This window comes from Trachypithecus francoisi, unplaced genomic scaffold (genome assembly GCF_009764315.1).
Source record: "Trachypithecus francoisi isolate TF-2019V2 unplaced genomic scaffold, Tfra_2.0 Lachesis_group2, whole genome shotgun sequence".
Classification (NCBI taxonomy): domain Eukaryota; kingdom Metazoa; phylum Chordata; class Mammalia; order Primates; family Cercopithecidae; genus Trachypithecus; species Trachypithecus francoisi.
The window spans coordinates 151,657,325-151,677,116 of NW_022681465.1; the positions used below are offsets into that span (position 1 = coordinate 151,657,325).

At 42.0% G+C, this 19,792-nt stretch overlaps 1 protein-coding gene, 1 non-coding gene and 1 pseudogene across 7 annotated transcripts in view; 1 reads left to right on the forward strand and 2 right to left on the reverse strand.

Annotated features, from left to right (window-relative positions):
• Nucleotides 1–19,792, forward strand: part of LOC117065750 — a 25,407-nt gene continuing 5,615 nt past the window's right edge. For 2 of the 6 annotated variants that reach the window (XM_033181004.1, XM_033181005.1), the window contains exons 1-6: nt 1–162; nt 1,035–1,121; nt 1,194–1,310; nt 17,523–17,656; nt 19,075–19,283; nt 19,356–19,439. In XM_033181004.1, the coding sequence (XP_033036895.1) occupies nt 68–162; nt 1,035–1,121; nt 1,194–1,310; nt 17,523–17,656; nt 19,075–19,283; nt 19,356–19,439 (726 nt within the window). In that variant the 5' untranslated portion in view covers nt 1–67. The remainder of the gene's footprint in view (nt 163–1,034; nt 1,122–1,193; nt 1,311–17,522; nt 17,657–19,074; nt 19,284–19,355; nt 19,440–19,792) is intronic. The other 4 variants (XM_033181003.1, XM_033181006.1, XM_033181002.1 and 1 more) reach the window with 4 other exon arrangements.
• Nucleotides 10,476–11,392, reverse strand: LOC117065756 (annotated as a pseudogene).
• Nucleotides 13,340–13,465, reverse strand: LOC117066264. The gene has a single exon (XR_004430245.1). It is a non-coding gene; the product is annotated as a small nucleolar RNA SNORA27 (small nucleolar RNA).

Sequence of the window (19,792 nt, forward strand, 5' to 3'; positions counted from 1 at the left end):
GCATGACACAGACTTCACTCTCAGGAAATGTTGAAGGACAGATTCATGATTTCTTAATCCTTATTGAATGCTTCTCTACTTTAGCTGCTGCAGATACTGTTTGAGGAAGCTCTGCCCCTCAGCTGCTCTGATCCTGTGCTTAGCACTCTTAGCCTGGTGCAGGTGAGACCCTTGTGGGAGGGGAGAGAGTGGGACTTGGGAACCAGGACCAGGATGATGTTGCAGAAGGAGCCCGAGGTTTTTGGGGAGCCAGAGAGCGTGGGTCCAGCCTCACTCTGCTGCTCACCGGCATGAGTGTGCCTCTCTGAGTTCTCCTTTCCTCTGACTGCAAAAAGGCTGAATTCATGGTGCCATGTTTAGACCCCAGGAGGATCATATGAGCTGAAAGTAGGGAAAGGCTCAGTTTGTAACAAGTGTGCTTGTGTGAACCCAGTTCAGCCCCAGTGGAAGGACCCAGGACCTGCTCTCTTCAGGGGTGGAGAACCTATCGGTGCTGGACGTGGCCCCTCTGGGCTTGTAAGTGTTCAGGGCCCAGTGGAGTCTGAGGGTGCTTATCTTAAGGCAGGGCTGCCTCACTGAAGTTGAGCTTTTGGGATCTCCACCCACTGCCACCCCAGGGGAAGAAAGCTCTGAGCTTGGGGTCATGCTTACAGGGTCAAGGGCTGCTCTCAGGATACCCTCCTACCCTCTTCCTTCATCTCATGTGCTCATCCCTCTCACTCCCCTCACCCCACTTACACCTCTTCAACTTACACCACCTCAACTCTATTCCCCAGCCCCATGTCCCGACTCAGTCATTGTCACACTGGGTGATTTTGAGCATCTCACTAAGCAGGACTTCAGTTTCTCCATCTGTAAAATGGGAGTGATCCCAACTACCCTGTTCACAGGAGGGAAAATAAAATCATGAGGATGAGAAACATTTAGGGAGGTTACAGGCTATGGGGACCTCCAAGGGCTCCCCACATAGAGGTTCTTGGGGGCTGGACAGAACCTGGTCCTTTGGAGCTGAGCTCAGCCTCTGCTTCCTCCAGGGTGGTAGAAGATGCCACTGAAGTGGAGATGTCTGACTCAAAAGCTGCCTCAGAGCTATACTTGCAGGCCACCGCGGGTGAAGGCAGGTGAGGACAAGAGAGTATCTGTCACCCCCTCCCCGCTAGGCATTGGGCCTGAGTCCACCCTTTTCTCCACAGGGCCTGCTGTCTGCTCACTCTCATCGTGTCCTGCCCAGGGCCTGACCCTCCTGAGGAGCCCGGGACCCAAGGTGTGTGGCGAGGGGCTCTACAGATCCTGCAGCTCCCAGGAGCCCTGTAAGTCTGAAGTGGCCTTCTGATTGCATTGAAGGGTGAGGTGGGGAGCTGAATTACAGAGGGAAAGGCCCAAGATAGCATCAAAGTCTCTCCTGTCCTCAACTCCATAATAAGAGCATTCCAGAACACAAGTTAAGCCCCATTGTTGGCAGATGACGTGGTCAAAAGCAACTGGATAGAGAATTAGTGAAACCAATAAATAAAAATAAATATTTCCCAGCCTGGGCAACCTGCCAAAACCCCATCTCTGTAAAAACTACCCAAAAAAATCAGCCAGGCATGGTGGCGCAACATCTGTAGTCCCAGCTACTCAGGAGGCTGAGGTGGGAGGATGGCTTGAGCCCAGGAGGTTGAGGCTGCAATGAGCCATGATCACACCACTGCACTACAGCCTGGGTGACAGAGTGAGTCTCAAAAAATAGAAATAAATATAAAAATAAATAAATATCTCTAGCCACTGTTTTTTTTTTTTTTTTAATATGTTGATAAGTGCACCAGGGACAGTTTTTTTTTTAATGCAAAAGTTAAATGTATTTTATCTTCATTCTGTTATTAGCAGATAACCTTAATAAAAACAGCTATTATTTACAACAAAATATCATGTAATTTTAAATTGATCACTTTTTATTTCTATGGAAAAGCAACACTGGCATGTATTGAAGCAGCTTTTTGATTCTGTTCTGCTCTACTCTGTGTTCTGAGATGTGTATCAGACACCAGCCACACACCCCAGATGTGCTTGGGGCACAGCCTGGCCCTACAGAGCACTCTGGTCTACAGGTGAGCACCTAAGGCCCTGCCATTCCCACTTCTTATTGTCATATTTACTTAGTTCTCAGTACCTCTGTCCATCTTTAAATGACTTAAGTGAGAGTACATTAAAGTAGCTTAGATGTTCCTTAGCTTCCACAGAGCATGTCGCATGTGTGACAGCAATTCGGAAAAAGAACAAACTTTCTTTTATTCTTAATGGTACATAGCATAAGAGAACAGCTTAGACAGTTCACTGTAACTGATGGTCGTGATGTCCTTATTCATAAACTGAAAACTCCCCACAGAAGCTTCTGTAAGTATAATGTTAAATAGGTCTATAAACACAACAGCAACAACAAGAATGTAAACCAAATGCCCAGTTATGGGAAACTGGTGAAGAAATGTACCGATAAACCCACTGTGATGGTGTGTGTGTGGTGGGGTGTGTGTGTGTGTGTGTGTGTATGTGTCAACTTGGCTCAGTGGAAGTCCCTAGTTATTTAAGCTAGGTGCTGCTATGAAGGTATTTTGCAGATGTGATGGATATTAAGAGTATCCTGAAAGATCTGGGTAAGCCTGATTCAATCAGTTGAAAAGCTTTAAAAGCACAAGCCTAAAAAGGCCTTAAAAGCTGAAGCTTCCCAGAAAAAGAAAAGAAATTCCATTCATGGGCAGTGGCATCTGCTGTACTTGTGCCTGTGGAGTTCCATTCTGCTCACTCTTTTCCCTCCTGACTGCTCATAGACAACATTTGTGGTCTGTGCCCATGACCTCCCTGATTCTGGACTTACTTAGCCAGCACTCACAATCTTGTAAGCCATTTCCTTTAACAAATTTGTATATATACGAAAAACAGTGGTTCTTCCTCTCTAATTAAAGCCTGGACAACACACTCACAAATTAGAAGGAGATGCTGCTGTTAGAAGGAATAAGGTATACATTTTAGGCCCTTCAAGACTCCAATAAATGATAGTAAAATAATAGCAAAGAAAAACCTTACTTTGGGGTTAAGAAATCACATATTGATACACCAGGGACAGTTTTGCAAATAGCATCTTCAAGCATTTTTGTCTAATTTTTCAGACTCTTTTTTACCACTTTTTAAATTTTTACTAATTCCTTTTCAGCTACTTATATCTCTTCTGAGCTATCAGATTGAAAACTTGGAAAGAACCTAAATGTTCAAAGCCAAGACTGGGAAATTCCCAAAAAATCTTATCTTCAGGTCCTACTTTACATCCTTTACTCAAGTGCTCTAAAGTTATGAAAATACGAAGTAATGACAGGAAATAGTTATTTCAAACCAGCTTGCTTATTTGTAATGTCATGGAAATGTTGCCAAATTCAGAAGTGCCTGAAAACAAATTGCAGTAAAACAAAAAAGAAGAGGAAAATGTACCCTAAATTCCAAACTACTTTAAAGTCTTTTCTTTCTTTTATCATGTATACTTCTTTAAAAAAAATAAAATAACAGATTTATTAACATATAATTTACACACACTGAAGTTCACTCTTTTGAAATGTACAATTCCGTGGTTTTTTAGTATATTCACAACGTTGTGCATTGATCAGCACTATCTAATTTTAGAACATTTCATCACCCCAGAAAGGAAACCCGTTTCCACTTGAAAGCATTCCTCATTCTGCCACCCACTCCCAGCCCAAGGCAATCACGAATCTATTTTCTGACTCTGTAGATTTGCTCCTCTGGGCTTTTCATGTGAATGGAACCATACAATATGTGGTCTTCCTGTCTGGCTTCTTTCACTTAGGATAATGTTTTCAAGGTTTATCCACTTGTGTGAATCAGAACTTTATTCTTTGTTCTTTTATATTGACAAATAATATTCCATTGTATGGATCTACCATATTTTGTTTATCCATTCATCCTTTGATGGGCATTTGAATTGTTTCCACTTTTGGCTACTATATATATTTTTTTCTTTTCTTTCTTTTTTTTTTTTTTGAGATGGAGTCTCGCTGTGTCACCCAAGCTGGAGTACAATGGCGTGATCTCGGCTCACTGCAACCTCCGCCTCCCAGGTTCAAGTGATTTTCCTGCCTCAGTCTCCTGAGTAGCTGGGATTACAGGTGCCCACCATCACACCCAGCTAATTTTTGTATTTTTAGTAGAGATAGGGTTTCATTGTTGGCCAGGCTAGTCTCAAACTCCTGACCTCAAATGATCCACCTGCCTCGGCCTCCCAAAGTGCTGGGATTACAGGCATGAGCCACCGCACCTGGACATCTTTTCTTTTCTTTCTCTCTCCCTTTGTTAGAGATGTAGTCTCACTTTGTTGCCCAGACTGGTCTCAAACTCCTGGCCTCAAGCAATCCTCCCATCTCATATTCCCAAGTCCCTGGGATTACAGGCATGAGCCACTATGCCTAGCTACACTTTTGGTTATTTTAAATAACGTTGCTATGAACATTCACATATAAGTTTTTATTTGGACATGTGTTTTCAATTATCTCAGACATAAACCAAGAAGTGGTATTGCTGGGTCATATCGTAACTGTTGTAAAAGTTGGTTGTATGTTTGTCTTTATCTAGGTAAAGTTCACATAATATAAAATTTTTTTTTTTTTTTTTTTTTTTTTTTGAGGCGGAGTCTCGCTCTGTCGCCCAGGCTGGAGTGCAGTGGCCAGATCTCAGCTCACTGCAAGCTCCGCCTCCCGGGTTTACGCCATTCTCCTGCCTCAGCCTCCCGAGTAGCTGGGACTACAGGCGCCCGCCACGTCGCCCGGCTAGTTTTTGTATTTTTAGTAGAGACGGGGTTTCACCGTGTTAGCCAGGATGGTCTCGATCTCCTGACCTCGTGATCCGCCCGTCTCGGCCTCCCAAAGTGCTGGGATTACAGGCTTGAGCCACCGCGCCCGGCCCTATATAAAATTAACTATTACCCATTTTATAATGTACAGTTTACTGACTCCTGGTACATTCACAATGTTGTGGAACTATCTAGTTCCATCATTTGGCTATTGTGAATAGTGCTGCTATGAACATTCATGTACAAGTATTTGTTTGAATACCTCTTTTCAATTATTTTGGGTATTTACCTAGGAGTGGAATAGCTGGGTCATATAGATATGGTAAGTCTATGTTTAACTTTTGAGGAACTACCACACTGCTTTCTACAGCACTGCACCATTTTGTATTTCCTCCAGCAATGTACGATGGTTCCAACTTCTCCACAATTACCAACATTTGTTATCTTCCGTGTTTTCGATTATGGCCAACCTAGTGATTTTGAAGTGACATCTCATTTTTATTTGATTTGCATTTCCCTAATGACTAATTATATTGAGCAGCTATTCATGTGCTTGTTGGCCATCTCTAGATCTTCTTTGTGGAAATGTCTATTCAAATCCTTCACCTATTTTTAAATTGGGTTATTTGTGTCTTTCTTGTTGTGTTATGAGTTCTTTATATATTCTGTATACTAGACCCTTATCAGCTATGTGATTTGCAAACATTTTCTTGTGTTTGGTAGGTCATCTTTTCACTTTCTTTCTTTCTTTTTTTTTTTTTTTTAAGATGGAGTTTTGCTCTTGTTGCCCAGGCTGCAGTGCAATGGTGTGATTGACAACCTCCGCCTCTTGGGTTCAAGAAATTCTCCTGCCTCAGCCTCCCAAGTAGCTGGGATTACAGGTGCCTGCCACCACGCCTGGCTATCTTTTTACTTTTTTTGATAGTGTCCTTCGATACACCAAACTTTAAAATTTTTATGAAGCCCAATTTATCTTTTGTTGCTCATGCTTTTGGTGTTATACCCAAGTAACCATTGCAAAATCCAAAGTCAGGAAGATTCACCCCTACGTTTTCTTCTAATAGTTTTATAGCTTTATCTCTTACACTTAGGTCATTGATCCATTTTGAGTTAATTTTTTGTATTAGTATGGAGTAATCGTCCAACTTCATTCTATCCAGTTCTCCTAGCACCATTTGCTAAAGAGACTACTATTTCCAATTGACTGGTCCTGGCACCCTTGTCAAAAATCAGTTGGCCACATATATATGGATTTATGTCAAGACTCTCAATTATATTACATTGATTTATATAGCCTTTATCATATTGTGAAACTTTTATTTCTACGTTCTTGAATGTTTTTTAGTCATGAAAAGGTGTCAGTTCTCGTCAAAGGCTATCCTCATGGCAATACTACACTGTTTTGATTTAATTTAACTTAAATTTAATTTTATTTTACACACAGGGTCTCCCTCTGTCACCCAGGCTGGAATGCAGTGATGCAGTCAAGGCTTACTGCAGCCTTGACCTCTCAGGCTCAAGTGACCCTCCTGCCTCAGCCTCCCAAGTAGCTGAGACTACAGGTGCACACCACCACACCTAGCTAATTAAATTTTTTTTTTTTTTTTATAGAAATAAGGAGATCATTATTTTGCCCAGGCTGGTCTCAAATTCCTGGGCTCAAACTGTCCTCCTATCTTGGCCTTCCAAGGTGTTGGGATTACAGGGGTGAACCACTGGGCCCAGCCTGACACTATATTATTTACTGTAGCTTCGTAGTAAGCTTTGAAATGGAAAAGTGTAAGTCCTTCAATTTTGTTCCTTTTTTTTTTTTTTTTTGAGATGGAGTTTCACTCTGCTGTCCAGGCTGGAGTGCAGTGGCGTGATCTTGGCTCACTGCAACCTCTGCCTCCTGGGTTCAAGTGATTCTCCTGCCTCAGCCTCCTGAGTAGCTGGGATTACAAGTGCATGCTACCACGCCCAGCAAATTTTTGTATTTTTAGTAGAGACAGGGTTTCACCATGTTGCTCAGGCTGGTCTCGAACTTCTGACCTCATGATCTGCCTGTCTTGGCCTCCCAAAGTGCTGGGATCACAGGCATGAGCCACCACGCCCAGCCCTCAACTTCGTTCTTCTTTTCATCATTGTTTTGGCTATTCAGGGCTCCTTACAATTCCATAGGAATTTTAGGATTTGGCTTTTCCATTTCTAAAAAAAAAAAAAAAGCCATTGGGATTTTGATAGGCACTGTATTGAATCTCTAGATTTGTTGGGAATACTATCATCTTCATGATATTAAGTCTTCCAATTCATTAACAATGAGCACAAGGCTGTTTTTTCATATATTTAAGTTCTCTTTATTTCAGCAGTGTTTTGCAGTTTTCAGGGTATAAGGTTTACACCTCCTTGGTTAAATTTATTTCTTAGTATTTTTATTATTTTTGATGTTATTAGAAGTGGAATTTTAAAAATTTCCTGGCCAGGTGCAGTGGCTCACACCTGTAATCCCAGCACTTTGGGAGGCCGAGGTGGGTGGATCACCTAGGGTCAGGAGTTCGAGACCAGCCTAGCCAACATGGTGAAACCCCGTCTCTACTAAAAATAAAAAATTAGCTGGGTGTGGTGGTGGGTGCCTGTAGTTGGGAGGCTGAGGCAAGAGAATCACTTGAACCCAGGAGGTGGAGGTTGCAGTGATCTGAGATCACACCACTGCACTCCAGCCTGGGCAACAGAGTGAGACTCCATCTCAAAAAAAAAAATTCCTTTTTGGACTATTCATTTCTAGTGTATGGAAAGTAAGTATTTTAGGCTGGGCACTGTGACTCATGCCTGCAATCTCAGCACTTTGGGAGGCCATGCCAGGAGGATTGCTTGAGCCCAGGAGTTTGAGACCAACCTGGGCAATATAGTGAGACCTCGTCTCTACAAAAAATTAAAAAATTAGCTGGGCATGATGGTGCATGCCTGCACTCTCATCTACTCAATAGGCTGACATGGGAGGTCTAGACTGCAGTGAAACTTGACTGCATCACTGCATACAAGCCTGGGTGACATAGCTAGACCCTATCAAAAAACAAAAAAAGAAACATAACTGATTCTTTTTTTTTTTTTAGATGGAGTGTTGCTCTGTCGCCCAGGCTGGAGTGCAGTGGCATGATCTCGGCTCACTGCAACCTCCGCCTCCTGGGTTCAAGCAATTCTCTGCCTCAGCCTCCTGAGTAGGTGGGATTACAGGCGCCTGCCACCATGCCCAGCTAATTTTTTTTTGTATTTTTAGTAGAGACGGGGTTTCACCATCTTGGCCAGGCTGGTATTGAACTCCAGACTTCATGATCCACCTGCCTCAGCCTCCCAAAGTGCTGGGATTACAGGCGTGAGTCACCACACCTGGCTATACAACTGATTTTTGCACGTTGATTTTGTATTCTGCAACTACTGAATTTGATTATTAGTCCTTTTTTTTTTTTTTTTTTTTTTTTTTTTTTCGAGACAGAGTCTCGCTCTGTCGCCCAGGCTGGAGTGCAGTGGCCGGATCTCAGCTCACTGCAAGCTCCACCTCCCGGGTTCACGCGATTCTCCTGCCTCAGCCTCCCGAGTATCTGGGACTACAGGCGCCTGCCACCTCGCCCGGCTAGTTTTTTTTTTTTTGTATTTTTAGTAGAGACGGGGTTTCACCGTGTTAGCCAGGATGGTCTTGATCTCCTGACCTCGTGATCCGCCCGTCTCGGCCTCCCAAAGTGCTGGGATTACAGGCTTGAGCCACCGCGCCCAGCCAGATTATTAGTTCTAATAGTTCTTTTTGGACATGGATTTTTTAGGATGTTCTGTATATAAAATTATATCATTTGCAACTTGAGATAGTTTTATTTCTTCCTTTCCTATTTCAATAATTTTGTTTCTTTTTCTTGCCTGATTGTTCTGGCTAGAACTTCTAATACAAGGTTGAATGGCAGTGGTGATAGTAATCATACTTATACTCTTGATCTGAGGGGAAAGATTTTAGTCTTTCACCATTGCTTGTGATATTGGCTGTCGGTTTTTCTATATATGCCCTTAATCATGTTATGAAATTTCCCTTTTATTCCTATTTTGTTGAGTATTTTTCTCATGAAGGGATGTTGGATATTGTCAAAGGCTTTTCTGCATCAGTTGAAATGATCCTCAGATTTTTTCTACATTCTATTAATGTGGTATATTATATATTGATTTATTTTCATGTTGAACTACCCTTGCATTCCTGGGATAAATCTCAGTTGGTCATGATGTATAATTCTTCTAATACTCAGTGGATTCCATTGGCTAGTATTTTATTGAGAGCTTTTGTGTCTACATTCAACAGGATATTAGTGTGTAATTTTATTTTTTTGTGTTGTCTTTGGTTTTGGTATTGGGCCAATGTTGGCCTCATAGGATGAGTTAGAAAGTCTTCCTTTTTATTCTAGTTTTTGGAGCAGTGTAAGAAGAATTGGTGTTACTTATTCTTCAACTGTTTGCTAGAATTCACCAGTGAAGCCATTTGGTCCTGGGTTTTTCTTTGTTGGGAAGTTTTTGATGACTGATTCAATCTCACCTTTTTTTTTTTTTTTTAATTTTGAGGCGGAGTCTCGCTCTGTTGCCCAGGCTGGAATAAAGTGGCATGATCTCAGCTCACTGCAACCTCTGCCTCCCTTGTTCAAGCGATTCTCCTGCCTTAACCTCCCGAGGAGCTGGGATTGCAGGCGTGCACCACCATGACCATCTAATTTTTGTATTTTTTTAGTAGAGTTGGGATTTCACCATGTTGGTCAGGTTGGTCTCAAACTCCTGACCTCATGATCCACCTGTCTCGGTCTCCCAAAATGCTGTGATTACAGGTGTGAGCCACTGTGCCCAGCCTGATTCAGTCTCTTTACCTCGTATAGGTCTATTCAGAATTTCTATTTCTTCTGGAGTCAGTTTTGGTCATTTGTGTGTTTCTAGGAATTTGTCCATTTCATCTAAGTTCTCTAATTTGTTGGTATATAATTGTGGCATTCTCTTGTAATCGTTTTTATTTCTGTAAGGTTGGTAGCAATGTCCTCACTTTCATTTCTAATGTTAGTAATATGAGTCTTCTGTCTTTCTTAGTCAATCTAGCTAAAAGTTTGTCCATTTTTAAGTTTTTTTAAAGAGAAAAGCCTTTTTGGCCAGACACAGTGGCTCATGTCTGTAATCCCAGCACTTTGGGAGGCCGAGGTGGGTGGATAACAAGGTCAGGAGATCGAGACCAGCCTAGTCAACATGGTGAAACCCCATCTCTACTAAAAATACAAAAATTAGCTGGGCATGTTGGCTTGGTGGAAATTCTAGCTACTAGGGAGGCTGAGGAAGGAGAATTGCTTGAACAAGGGATTCGGATGTTGCAGTGAGCCAAGATCACACCACTGCAGTCCAGCCTGGCGACACAGCGAGACTCTGACTCAAAAAAAAAAAAAAAAGAGAGAGAAGCCTTTTTAATATGAAAACTATGTATTTGGGAACAAAAATGCAATACACAGTAAGAAACCATATTCTATTAATTATGACATTCTGTAATCTATGAACACAGAAAATTTTGTTATTAAGAAACGCCAAGAGGAAAAAAAACTCAAAAAGTCCTATTCATTTTACTTTGTTAGGGAAAAGGATGTTAATTTGGCTATTGTCACAGTTCCATCATGTCTACTCTCCTTGTAAGTTCAGCTTCATTGCTAATTCTTGCTTTGCTTCTTCAATTTTCACTTGAGTAAGAGGGGAATTCGGCATTAAGTCTAAATAGTACTCAAATTTTTTCTTCAAAGATATAGTCCGTTGCTTTAATTTAGCCAGTTTCTCTGACAGTGCTACTAAGAACTGATGAGACAGAGAAGCATCCATGCCTCTGGCTGAAAGTTGCTCCTCTGTAGCCTTGATTCCAAATCTGAATTCCTCTGACTTTGCTTTTAGAAAGTTCATGTTCTGATGACGAGTATCCACTTTGGCCCTTTCTGTGGACAGATGCAACCTCTGCTTTCTTGAGATCCTCTTGTAGACATTTTTCAAACGTTAAGTTGCAGTTAGATTTTTTTCAAGTTTTTCCAGTTCAATCTTGATTTCTTCACCTTCGGATTTGTTGTGAAAGAGATCAGAGGTCAAATCATTCACTGCAAGGATAAAACTAGCTAGTAAGTCATCCTTTCTTTCAAGGGCCACCACACTGTCAACCAAAGCATTCAGATACCTGGAACCAGTGCTAGAGAAATTGGCAGGGAAAAAATTCACACTATCCATGAGAAGGTCTTGAAGATACTAGGCTTCTGACTTGTATTCACTTGCTTTCTGCTTCAAGTCCTCTATTACCAGGTAGTCATCCCTGTCCCGGACCCTGTTGGGTTCTGAAAGGTGATGTAAAATCTCTGTGGTCCGTGGGTTCACATCATACTGTGGAATGGGATGATCTCCAAATATTTATTTTAACCATGCAGCAATCTGCATTTCTTTCTCCTCCAGGGGCTCCAAGCTACCACTCCTGCTCATTTAAAACTTTTTTTTCGGCCGGGCGCGGTGGCTCAAGCCTGTAATCCCAGCACTTTGGGAGGCCGAGACGGGCGGATCACAAGGTCAGGAGATCGAGACCATCATGGCTAATACGGTGAAACCCTGTCTCTACTAAAGAATACAAAAAACTAGCCGGGCGACGAGGCGGGCGCCTGTAGTCCCAGCTACTTGGGAGGCGGAGGCAGGAGAATGGCGTGAACCTGGGAGGCGGAGCTTGCAGTGAGCTGAGATCGGGCCACCGCACTCCAGCCTGGGCGACAGAGCCAGACTCCGTCTCAAAAAAAAAAAAAACAAACAAACAAAAAAAAAAAAACTTTTTTTTCAAGGAGTCAACTTTGGTTTCATTGATTTTCTATTATTTTATATTCTCTTTTTCATTTATCTCTGTTTGGATCTTTATTCTTTTCTTTCTTCTGTTAGCTTTGGGTTTATTTTTCTCTTTTTCTAGTTCCTTGAGGTGTCCAGTTAAATTACTGGTTTCAGAGCTTCCTTTATCATGTAGGTGTTTATACTTACAAATTTCCCTCTGAGCACTACTTTTGCTTCATCACGTAAGTATTGATATGTTGTGTTTTTGTTTTCATTCTTCTGAAAGTATTTTCTAATTCTCTGTGTGATTTCTCTTCCGACCCATTGGTTGTTTAATTTCTACATAGTTGTGAATTTTCCAGTTTCTCTTCTGTTACTCATTTCTAGTTTATTTCACTATGGCTAGAGAAGATACTTTGTGTGATTTTAACTTTTAAATATGATTGACACTTGCTTTGTGGCCTAGCATATGGTCTACCTTGGAGAATGTTCCATGCACTTCAGAAGAATGTGTATTCTGTTATTTTGGGATTGAGAGTTCTAAACATGTCTCTTAGGTCTAAATTGTTTAGTGTTACTTAAGTCCTCTACTTCCTTTTTGATCATTTGTCTACTTGTTCTACTTAGTACTGAAACTGGGGAAGCTGGGAGCAGTGGCATGCACCTGTAATCCCAACTACTCAGGAGGCTGAGGCAGGAGGATTGCTTGAGCCTAGGAATTCAAGACCAGCCTAGGCAATAATAGTGAGACTTTTTCTCAAAAAAAGAAAAAGAAAAGAAGGAAAGTATTGAAGTCTCCAACTATTACTGTAGAACTATCTATTTCTCCCTTCATTTCTGTCCACTTTTGCTTCGCATATTTGGTCTTTTGTCAGGTGCATACATGTTTATATTTGTTTTATCTTTTTGATGAGTTGAACCTTTATGAATATATAATGTACTTCTTTGTCTCTTGTAACAATTTTTGACTTACAGTCTATTTGGTGTGATATTTATGTAGCCACTACAGACTCTTTTACATCTTTTTCCATCTTCTTACTTTTGACCTATTTGTGTCTTTGGATCTAAAGTGGGTCTTGGCTGGGGATGGCAGCTCATGCCTGTAATCCCAACACTTTTGGAGGCCAAGGTAGAAGAATCACTTGAGTTCAGAAGTTTGAAACCAGACTAGGCAACATAGTAAGATCCCATATCTACAAAAAAATAAAAATAACTAGGTATGGTGGCACACACCTATAGCTCCAGCTACTTGGAGGCTGAGGCAGGAGGATCACTTGAGCCCGGGAGGTTGAGGCTGCAGTGAGCCTTGATCACATCACTGTACTCCAGCCTAGGCAACAGGGTGAGACCCTGTCTCTTAAAAAAATAAAGAAAATAAAGTGAGTCTGTTGTAGACAACACATAGGTAAATTATGGGGTTTTTTTTCAATCTATTCTTCCAACCAAAAAAAAAGACCTATTCTTCCAAACTTTGTTATTTAATGGGGAGTTTATTCCATTTACCTTTAAAGTAATCAACTAATAACAAACACTTACTCCTGCCATCTTGCTATTTGGCTATATATTTTTGTTTCTTAATTCCTCTAATATTGCCTTTTGTATTTAATTGATTTTTTGCAATGTGCTGTGTTGATTTTTTTCACATTACCTTTTTGATAATTTTTCCTTTTTTTTTCTTTTTCAATTTCTTTCCTCTGACAGGATACAAGACAAACACTCAGTTTGCCTGAGTTTTAAAAGGATATTTCCTTTGCCCCAATTAATGAGCAATAAAGACATAAATCCATTTTAAAAAGTGAACAGGGGGTTTTTCCATATTTTTAAAGGTTATTTTTCTATTGGACAGGCATGGTGGTGCAGGCCTGTGGTCCCAGCTGCTCAGGAAGCTGAAGTGGGAGGATCACTGGAGCCTGGAAAGTTGAGTCTGCAGTGAGCCGTGATCATGCCACTGCACTCTAGCCTGGCTGACAGAGTGATACCCTGTCTAAAAAAGCAAAACAAACAAACAAAAAAACCCCACTTATTTTCCTTGTGGCCATTTTGGAGATTACAATTAATATCTTAAATTTTATTTATTTATTTATTTAGAGACAGAGTCTCGCTCTGTCTCCAGGCTGGAGTGCAGTGGCGTGATCTCAGCTCACTGCAACCTCCACCTCCCAGGTTCAAGCGATTCTCCTGCCTCAGCCTCCCAAGTAGCTGGGACTACAGGTGCAGCTAATTTTTGTATTTTTTAGTAGAGATGGGGTTTCACCATGTTGGCCAGGATGGTCCTGATCTCTTGACCTTGTGATCTGCCCACCTCAGCCTCCCAAAGTGCTGGGATTACAGTCGTGAGCCACCGCGCCCGGCTAATATCTTAAATTTAAAACAATCTCACCAGGCACAATGGTATGCACCTGTAATCCCAGCTACTCAGGAGGCTGAGGCAGGAGGATATTTTGAACCCAGGAGTTTGAAACCAGCTTGGGCAACGTAATGAGACCTCATCTAAAACAAACAAACAAACAAACAAACAAACACCATATAGCAATCCAGCTTGAATTAATACCAACTTAGCTTCAATATCTATAAAGATTTTACCCCTATACATCTGCATCTTTTCCCATTATGTTGCTAATGTCACAAATTACATCTTTATACATTGTGTGCCCATTATCATAGGTTTACAATTATTGTTTTATGCATTTGTTTTTTAAATCCTATGGGCAAAAAAGAGGAGTTACAAACAAAAAATGCAATATTATGGGCTTTTATATTTACACATGTAGTTACCTTATTATTGTTCCTTATTTCTGTATATGGCTTCAGGTTACTGCCTAGTATCCTTTCATTTTGGGTTGATGGATTCCCTTCAGCATTTTTGGTAAGGCAAGTCTACTAATGATGAATTACTTCAGCTTTGATTTATCTGGGAGTGTCATAATTTTGCCTTCATTTTGAAGGATATATTTTGCCAGATATATAATTCTTGATTGGCAAGATTTTTTTTTAAGCACTTTAAATACCATTGTCCCTTTGTATCTTTTTGGGGATTCACTCCAGGATCCCCCCACAGGTATCAACATTCACAGATGTTCAAGTGTCTTATATAAAATGGTGTGGGCCAGGCATAGTGGCTCATGCCTGTAATTCCAGCCTTTGGGAGGCCAAAGCAGAAGGATTGCTTGAGCCCAGGAGTTTGAGACCAGGCTGGGCAACATAGTGAGATCTTGTCACTACAAAAAAATAAAAATTAAAAAAGACTGTAAAAAATAGTAATAATAGCTACTTGAGGGGCTGAAGCGATAGCTTGAGTCCAGGAGGTCAAGGCTTCAGTAAGCCATGATCACACCACTGCACTCCAGCCTGGGTGACAGAGCAAGACCCTATCAAAAAAAAATACTAATAAAAATAACTGGGTGCGGCAGCTCACACCTGTAATCCCAGCACTTTGGGAGGCCAATGTGGGTGGATCACTTGAGGTCAGGAATTTGAGACCAGCCTGGCCAAAATGGTGAAACCCTGTCTCTACTAAAAACACAAAAATTAGCCGGGCACTGTGGCTCCCGCCTGTAATCCCAGCACTTTGGGAGGCCAAGGCAGGTGGATCACCTGAGGTCAGGAATTTGAGACCAGCCTGGCCATCATGGTGAAACCCTATGTCTACCAAAAATATAAAAATAAGCTGGGCGTGGTGGCGGGTGCCTGTAATCCCAGCTACTGGGGAGATCAAGGCAGGAAAATTGCTTGAACCCAGGAGGTGGAGGTTGCAGTGAGCTGAGATCACGTCACTGCACTCCAGCCTGGGTGACAGAGCGAGACTCTATCTAAAAAGGAAAACAACAACAACAACACACAAAAAAAAACTAATAAAAATAAAATATAAAATGTTATAGTATTTGCACATAACCTACATACATCCTCCCACATACTTTAAGTCATCTCTAGGTTACTTATAATTCCTAATACAATGTAAATGTTATGTAAATTGTTATACTGTATTGTTTAGGGAATCATGACAAGAAAAAGTGTGTACATGCTCAGTACAGACAAAACCATTTTTCTCCCAAATATTTTTGATTCATGCTTGCTTGAATCCACAGATGCAGAGCCTATGGATATAAAGGGCCAACTTTATGTTATCTCCATGGTTTCTGGGGATAAATCTGTTTTTAGTCTTATTGAAGATCCGTTACACATAATAAACTGCTTCTCTCTTGCTGTTTTCAAGATTCTCTCTTTATCTTTGTGGGTTTTTTTTTTCCAAAAGACTGTATTCTTTGTATTCACTGAAGCCTTCATTTTGTTATTTTAGTTGTTAGCCAGTGACCTAACATAGAATTCCTTAAATGCCTGCGACCAAAAAAAAAGTTTTGTTTTGTTTTTTAAAAAGGAAGAAGAAAGAAACAAAAAAGAAACGAAAAGAATAAAGAAGAATATGAAAAAAATAAATAAATAAATAAAGGAAGGAAGGAAGGAAAAAAGATAAAGAAAAAATTTTCCAGGTCTTTGCAGATTGGCTGTGTGGAGTCACTCCTAAACTTAGCCAGGCAATTTACAGCTCTGTTTTAGCCTTCACTTCCTGCTTGTGCTGAGCCCAAAGACCAGAGAGAGATGAAAGCTTATTGTCTTATTGGGCCTTTTCTGGACATGAGTCCTACCCTGGGTGTGCTTTCTACTCTCTCTGGTACACATGGGAACTTTTTGAAGCCCTTATTCTCCCAAAAATATCATTTTCAAACTTTTCCCAGTCTTTCAGGGTGTCAATTGTTTGCCTCAACTGTTATTTTTGCTTCAAGCAGCAGTGCCTTGTTCTTTTGTTCTTCAGCAGTTTCCAGGGAACATCCTCTGTGTAGCTGCTCTGCCTTGAGAGAGTTCTGAGATAGGTGAAGCAAAGAGAATTCCCTTTCATCAGTTCTTGGGGGGAAACTCTGGACAATCAAAAAAGATAAACACAATTCATTGGGAACAAGATCTTCTCTGCTCCCTCCTTAACCAGGAACCCCCACCAGAAATTTGGGCTACTGTCTTCAAGATTAGCCCTGTGCTGGGGAGGGGTTGGAGTGAGGGTAAGTTAAAACACCACAGAGATCTCTTACGATGTTTAAGTTGCCTCTCCTGGTTAAGCATTGGTTGCTGTAAACCTCTATCTTTCAGAGTTAAAATAAGGTTGTTTCTGGCCATTTTTGCTAGGTGTTTCTGGGGATAGATGGACTCCTGGAGTTCCCTACTCTGGGATTTTCACTGATGTCATCTTCTTTTGCCCATTTTAAAATTGGTTTGTCTTTCTATTATTGAGTTGTAAGAGCTCTTTATATATTCTGGGTACAAGTCACTTGTCAGGTACACAGTTTAAATTTTTTACCATGAGAATCTATTACTTCTTTTTTAAAAATTTGTTTTTATTTTTGATACAGACTCTTACTTTATTGCCCAGGCTGGAGGGCAGGCAGTGGTATGATCTTGGCTCACTGAAACCTCTGCTCTCTGGGTTCAAGCAATTCTCCTGCCTCAGCCTCTCTAGTAGCTGGGATTACAGGTGTGTGCTACTACATCTGGCTAATTTTTGTATTTTTAGTAGAAACGGGGTTTCACTATGTCAGCTAGGCTGGTCTCGAACTCCTGACCTCAAGTGATCTGCCAGCCTCGGCCTCCCAAAGTGCTGGGATTATAGGTGTGAGCCACCATGCCCATGGAGAATGTATTACTTTTGTAATTCAAAAAATAATACTAATAAAATAGAGATCTGTACGATGTTTCAAATCTGTCTGGTAATGCACAAAAGTTTCTGGAAATAGTTACCCTTTCCATCAGAGTGTAACTCTGTCCAGTTTCTTTCCCCATCCACCAGTGGACATCGCCTTTCTTCCTCTCTCTCTTGCAGAGACTGCCCCCTGCTGCGGGTGTTGGCTGGTGAAGTTGTTGGTGAGGAGGCGGAGGGCTCTTTGCCATGGATTGTCTCACAGCTTTTGGAAGGAAACAACTACAGTGGCCTGCTTCTTCGCCTGGACCCCCAAGGTGGTCAGGGGGAGAGTGTGGGGTTCTTTGGGAAGCTCTGAGATCTGTCCTTAGGCCTGCCTCACCCATCACCCAATCAACCTCAGCCCCAATTCCAGCCCAGAGAGAGAGCCTGACCCTCCAAGAGGGCCCCAGAGTGCCTAGGCTGACAGAGACTGGAGAGGCAAAGCCAGGTCAACAGTGAAAGTAACCCCTCACCCTTCAGAGGCCTTAAACCACTTACCAAGCATTTTTGCACAAATGCCTTTGATTCTTACCAAAACCCCATGAGGCAGATATAATTTACAAATAAGGAAAGAGAGGCGGGCCTAATTTATAGATGAAGAGAGAGAGATAAGAGAAGAGAAGGGAGTCTCCTATTTTCATAAACCTGTTAAAAATCAAGCCTCAGCTGAGTGCGGTGGCTCATGCCTGCAATCCCAGTATTTTGGGAGGCTGAAGTGGGCAGATCACCTGAGGTCAGGAGTTCGTTGGCCAGGCCACTAGCCTGGCCAACATGGTGAAACCCCATCTCTACTAAAAATACAAAAATTAGCTGGGCATGGTGGCGGGCGCCTGTAGTCCCAGCTACTTGGGAGGCTGAGGCAGGAGAGCTGCTTGAACCTGGGAGGCAGAGGTTGCAGTGAGCCAAGATTGTGCTACTGCACTCTAGCCTGGGCGATAGAGCGGGACTCTATCTCAAAAAAATAAAAAAATAAAAAAAAAAAAACCTCTGTATCCTTAATGTAGATGCTGGCAGAAAAAAAGAAAAAAAATCAAGCCTCTGAAATGTTATGATGTCAGGGATTTGGGGGAGGTCGAGGTGGGGGTATTGATCAAACAGAAATGGCATGAGTTGATAACTGTCAAAGCTAGGTGACAGGTACACAGGATTTCCTATACTTTGTGTATGTTTGAAATTTTCCATAATAAAAGAGTAAAAAATGTCTGGCCCTCGTCTCCAAAATCAACAAACACACATTCATTTGGCTAGCAAGTTCCCAGACCTCCCCTGTGCAAGGTCCCTTGGAATGAGGAAGATAAGTTAGAGCAGTTCACATCCACAAGGATAAAGCAGTGAGGGCTAGACGTGTTTACCTTCAGGCCAGTTTGATATCATGATGAAGGGCATGGGCTTGAGTTTTGGCTCTGCCACTTGCCAAGAAGTTGCTTGACCTCTTTGAGCTTCTATTGCCTCATCTGGAAAACGTTGGGGGAGGCAGGATAGATTGGAGCTTCTGCCTGATTGGAGTGTTGTGTGGATAAAAAGAGGCAATCCATGAACAGCCTTAGTGGAGTGTCATCAAGCACATGTAAAAGCCTAGTGGGAGTTAGATATTTTTATGAATAGTACTACTAATAAAAAGTAAAAGTATCACAGGCAGCGTGCTTTGGAGTCCACAGGAAGGAGTAATTCACTTGGAGTGTCCCTTTACTAGGTAGCTCCCTCAGTTTGCTCCAGGCTGCTCTGTTGGGGGCCTCAAGAAGGAGGATGCAGGTGAAACAGGTGAGGCCCACCCTGTGGGATGCAGTAGAAGAGGCTCGGGCCGGCCGGGCTGGCCTGAGGCCCTTGCGTTTAGGCCTCCTTGAGGACACCCTGACGTACAGTGGGCTAAGCCAGCTGGGAAGGGCACTGCGGGAGTTAGAGGTGAGCAAGGTGAAGCCGGAGGGCATCTGAGTCAGCCATGGCCAGTACCCACCTTGAATCCTTTCTCCATAGGTGGTAAAAGCGTGCAGCCAGCACCCAAGAAGAAAGATGCTCCAAGGAGCCAGAGCCGAGGCGATGAGGCTTCCAGAACCACAGGTATGTCTTCGCATTCACCCTTTTGGGAGCCACATTTGTGTCTGCCTTCTTGTCTTCTTTCCAAAGCACTTTGAGGAAGACCTCCATTCATTCATTGACTTATTGATTCCCAAACACTTATTGACCACCCACTGTGTGCTGGGCCCAGTGCCACATAGGCCCTGGGAATTCCCTGCCCTCATGGAGTTTATAATCTCCTGGGAAGAAACAATTACACCACCATCATTGGTGCTCTGAAAGGCTTATAAACAGAGTTCTGTGGGGCATCTAAGTCAGCCTTGGCAAGAGAGGGATGGAAGACTTCATGGAGGAAGTGATTCCTGAAGGAGGTCAACAAAGATGAGTGAACAACC